The sequence below is a fragment of the Neurospora tetraspora genome (assembly GCF_033439725.1).
Source record: "Neurospora tetraspora strain CBS 560.94 chromosome Unknown B0H65scaffold_4, whole genome shotgun sequence".
NCBI lineage: Eukaryota > Fungi > Ascomycota > Sordariomycetes > Sordariales > Sordariaceae > Neurospora > Neurospora tetraspora.
This window is the reverse complement of record NW_026944386.1, coordinates 342,545-347,390: the sequence shown is the minus strand read 5'-3', so window position 1 is coordinate 347,390 and position 4,846 is coordinate 342,545. Positions and strand designations below refer to the sequence as shown.

The following is a 4,846-nucleotide window of genomic DNA, read 5'->3' as shown; positions in this document are numbered from 1 at the left end:
GATGCTTCGCGAAGCATAAGGCAGCGGATGTGGTGTGTACCTAAGGCAAGAAAAAAGACGATAGCTCAACTCTTTTGAGTTCATCGGTCTCGGTTCATGTGCCCCCCTCCAGCAATGCCCTCCCTCTCTTAATCTGACAACGTAGGACTTACGATACCAAAGCAAGGCAATGCCAATGCCCTCTCTTACTCTGTGATTCAAAGAGGCTTTGATAGCAACGAAAAGCAATCCATGCGATGCCGCCCACTAGGGCAGTTCTCCTGGGACAGAGGAGGAAATGAAAAACTTTTGGAATAACCTAGAACCTTTAAAGGGTATGTATGTGTGTACTCAAACAACCACTCAACTAACCAATTCCAAGCAATGCATGCCACTTGGCACTTACTCATCCCCTCCTCCTCCTGACCCCGAGAATCGACTTAACCAGCTTCCCTTTCTGGGCCTTGTCTGCTGCCGCGGCTGCTGTTGCTGGTGCTGCTGCTGCGGTCCATGCTGCGACCCGTGCTGCTGCTGCTGCTGCTGCCCGTACTGATGCCCGTGCCGGTGACTTTTCGGAGTCGATGGAGCAGAAAGGATATCCTATTCCTCCGCCGACTCATCATCCTCCTCATCCTCGTCGTCGTCGTCATTGCCGTTGCCATCGTTATCCTCGTCGTCATCATCCTCGGCAAGATCCTCCTCGGTAGCCTCGAGACCGGAGGAGGACATGAATTTCTCGTTCTTTGTTTCCGCTGTTTCACACACACATGTTAGCACCTGTCAAAAACAAAAGGGTAAAGGGGAAAAGAAAAAGGAAAAACCTACTCCTAGCCTCAACCAACAAATTCTCCTGCACCTCACACTCCGTCAACGTGCACCCCTCCCCGACCTCGCTGCGCTTACCAAGGATGCACTTGGTAAGCTTACAATTCTTGCCCACCACCACGCCGTCCATCAGCAGACACTGAGACAACTTGGCGCCCTCGCCAATCTGGCAGTTGGCGCCGATCACGCACTCCTTGATGCTCGTCTTTTCTTGGACGGTGACATTGTCCGCTACCAGCGAGTCCTGCTTGGTGATGGTCGTGCGTGGCTTGACGCCCTCGGGGTAGGCGACCTTGCGCATGTGCGCAAAGGGCGAAGCGGCTTCGGCGGAACCGACTTCTTCGATCGAGGGCAGCTTGGCGAGTTGCAGGGAGATTTGCAGGAGGAGCTGGGCGGTGTCGACGCGGCGGATCAAGGGGGTGGAACCGGTGGAGGAGGAAGGGTGGACGTAAGCGAGCATGGGCGGGATGGTGCTATCGTTTTGCTCGTTGGCTTGTCCGGGCTTGTCGCCGGCGCGGATGACGGGGCGGACGGGGCCTTCAAGGTTGGTGGCGCCGGAGGCGGAGACGGCGTCGTGGATTTGCGAGCCGGTGGGCGGGTGGACGGTGGCGGAGTCCTTGGGGGTGTGGGAGCCGACGGGGGAGGTTTTGCCGTCGGTGTTGGGGGCGGTGGTGGAGGACTGGCCGAGGATCGTGTCGAGACCGAGCTTCGTGGAGAGTCCCTTTTGCCAGCCGGCTTTGGCCCACCAGCCTAGGACGTCCTCGCCGATGGTCTCCAAGCGGTCGTTCTCCTTGACGAAGTCCATGATCCAGTGGGGGAAGATGTAGATGTGGGCGTCGCGGTGAGTGGTCAGCATGCGCACGCGGGGGTGTTTCTTGAGAAGGGCATGGCGCGTGGGGAAGCCTTTCTGTTCTTCGAGGAGATCCTTCAACGAATCGGTAGGCATTGAGTAGGCGACCTTGGAAATGTTGGGGAATAGGGAGCCCTTAGGGGGCGAGACCGAGGAAGATGGTAGAGGAACGGTGGCCAGGAAATCGGTCTCCTCGCCCTTGATGGGAGTAGCAGTCTTGGTCTGATACCATACACCGAGACCGCCGCTGCGCTTGAGAGGACCATTCTCAGCCCGTGTGTCGTCAAGGAGGTCTGTGAGGCTGGCGGACTTGACCATCCATGCTTGGAGGAGCTTGTCGGCGCCGAGCTCGCATACCAAGTCGCAGGGGAGAACGAGGAAGTCGTCGGTTACTGTTGCTTGGACTTCGGGGAGACGGAGAATCTCTGCTGTACCGGTGTTCTGGTCGAGGTCCTTGGGTGCTAGGAGGTCGGGCCTGGGGTATGGTAGGCTGGTGAGGAAGGGGTTTGTGTTGAGGGCAGTTTGGATGGCTTCTTGGGCCGTGGGCGGGCAGATGAGGGTGATGTCTGGATAGAGTTAGTATATGTCAAGAGAATATGCCAAGACATGGAGATATCAGATCTCACTCAACACCAAGACGTTGACAAAACCATGACCTACTTGTGATGCCTGCGCGGTAGCAAAAGTCGAGAGGATACCAGACCATGGGCCTGTTGGCAATTGGTAGGAGAGCCTTGGGGTTCGCATCTGGGTTGGCGGTGAAAGTAGGAAACGAGCTGCCGGGACCGCAAAGGATCAAGGCTTGGAGGCCCGGAGTCGCGATAGTTACAGCGTGGGGCATCTTGAAGACGTAAAAAGAGGAACTGGTTGTCGATGTCGGATTATTTTGCGCAAAAGAGGTGACACCGGTATTCTAGTGTCGGGTATATTGGTCGACGGAAAAACAACGGCGCTGTGTGATATAAGAGCGCGTACGGGTGTTGTTTCTTTAACGTCGACTTTTCGTAAAAGTGGTGAATGTCTTGTTCGAATATCGATTTCTTGACTCACAATCGCAAAGTCTCAATGAAAGTGAAAGCTCTCACTGGTGGAGGGGCATGATGGAGTGGTCTGTGCGCTCTTACAGTTCCGTCAGACAAATGTGGAGGGCGTGCAAACAAGAACATCGCTGGAGACACGCCCTGATCTTCGCTGCCAGTCCGAATGCGGCCAAGTGCGCTTGTGACGGCTTGGCGGACATGGCGTTTGGAATATGGGATCTGGTGGTCTGTCACGACCCCCGCCACTGGAAGCTCTCTTCTTCCACTGAAAGTCCACTGTCCAGTGATGTTCAGCTCTTGGACTTGTCTGACCAACCACCAGCCTCGGTTGAAGACGCGGCGTCATGAGGACCTCCTCTCTTCCAGCTGAGCTCTTTGCCCTCGTTGGCTTCAACTTGACACCCTCAACGTCTCCAGCCTTCCGACTCTGCAGCTGAAGAGGCATCCACTTCCCCAGGACCCCAGCTCGCCCAGTCAACAACCCAGTCGACGACCCCTACCTCTCCCCAGTCTTCCGCTCGCATAGACTCCGCCCTATGGTCTGTCAGTGGGCCGCTATTCGGTAACTGCTAGCGACCAGCCACAACATTTCCATCTTTGCGCGCCTACAATACACTTCTCCTCACCTATCGCAAACTTGCTCAGTCTTCGTCTTCTTCTTGTTGGACTGGAAGTGCGCCTGCGGGTTGAGACGAAAGACGACCCGACAGCTCGACACCGCTCACGACAGTGCCATGAGAGCGACCATCTAGAACTCGACATAGAACAAGAACATATCGTTATAATGTCCGACAACAGACGTCGTAATGGCGCTCTAGGTACCTGGGTGCCGCTGGTTGTGACGGCCGCCGTTGCTACCGTCAGTGTCGCGGCATGGATCTGGAGCCAGCGCAAGGACCGGAGCGAGGAACACGAGACCAACTCGACCCTCCAGGACCTCGACTACGAGAACGCCGACTACGGCGACAACCCGCCCTACGGAGCCTCCGGCCAAGGTCGTCTGAAGCCGCCAGCCCATTCCCCCAATGCCCAAGCACAGGCCGAAGGAGGATGGGGCCTCCGCCGCACCCCGAGTCCGGCCGACTTCTTCAACGGCGCGAAGCGACAGGTCGCCGCCGGCGTGACTGCAGCGGGCGCAGCTGTGGGTACCGCCCTTTCCGCCATCCGCGAGGAAGACAGCCTGAGGAGCGAGTTTGCTGACGACGAGACGTGGTCCGACCCGGATACGAAAAAACAGGTTGAGAATGCTACTACTTCCAGAAATGAGAGTCCCGTTGTTCAACCTACCACGATTACTGCCCCGGTTACCGCTCCCGCTGTCACTACCACTGCCGCCTCCAACAAGAACCAACGCCGGAAAAAGGTTGCCATTATTGTCTCGGCCGATAACCATGTGGAAGCTGGTGATGAGGAGTACCATGAACATGCTGTAAGTCCTCGTCTAAACAGAACCATCGTCCAGTTACTAACAACCATACCACTCCAGTCCATCCTCTCCCACATCCCCCGTAACATCGATCTCTCCCTTACCAAGCTCTACATCCTCATCTACGCCCCTCAGCTCAAGGACAAGTCCGAAGACTCCTCCAAGCCTCCCTCGCTAAGCTCTTCCTTCTCCAACATTGAAGCCGAGACACCCGCCGAGAGCAAGGACAAGGACCCTCTGTAAGTCTTTTTCCTGCTCCATTTCCATTTTGTTTGGTTCATAACTAACCCTTATTCTAGTGCCGGTTCCGCCTACACCTCCCTCTACAACCAAGCAACCACCCTCGTCTCCAAGCCCTCTCACATCCTGACCTTCTCCACCCCCGCCGGCCACTCCCACATCCTACGTCATATTCAGCCCGAGATCCTTTACCTCCAGGAATCTCTGGCCGGACCGGACGGCAGCGTGATCACTTCCCTCCAGACATGGTTAAGGCACGACATTGTGTTGGTGGTTGGTGCTGAGCAAGGAGATGGTGGCCTTGCTGATTCGGACTCTGAGGACGATGACACAGAAAAGAACGGCGAGAAGGAGAAGAAGAAGGAGGAGACCAAGTGGTGGCAGAAGGAAGAGCGGGTGGGACGGGGGAGGGGAGTGGTGGTTGTTGATGTGAGGGCGGGCAAGTTGGGTGATGATTGGGTTAGGAGGGTTCAGGGACAGGAGTAA

General features: G+C 56.3%; 2 protein-coding genes across 2 annotated transcripts; one reads left to right on the top strand and one right to left on the bottom strand.

Annotated features, from left to right (window-relative positions):
• Nucleotides 1–421: 421 nt before the first annotated feature.
• B0H65DRAFT_463977 (uncharacterized protein) lies at nucleotides 422–2,679 on the bottom strand. Its single transcript, XM_062826740.1, has 3 exons — nucleotides 2,315–2,679; nucleotides 805–2,220; nucleotides 422–731 (listed from the first exon to the last, which is right to left on the bottom strand). Exons 1-3 carry the CDS (start codon nucleotides 2,493–2,495, stop codon nucleotides 580–582), a joined length of 1,749 nt encoding a protein of 582 aa, XP_062681241.1. The 5' UTR covers nucleotides 2,496–2,679; the 3' UTR covers nucleotides 422–579.
• Nucleotides 2,680–3,478: 799 nt separating this feature from the next.
• Nucleotides 3,479–4,846, top strand: B0H65DRAFT_426843 (uncharacterized protein; the record flags this gene model as incomplete). The annotated part of the gene is made up of 3 exons (XM_062824655.1): nucleotides 3,479–4,123; nucleotides 4,181–4,359; nucleotides 4,420–4,846. The coding sequence occupies 3 exons, from the start codon at nucleotides 3,479–3,481 to the stop codon at nucleotides 4,844–4,846; spliced, it is 1,251 nt and encodes a 416-aa protein (XP_062681240.1).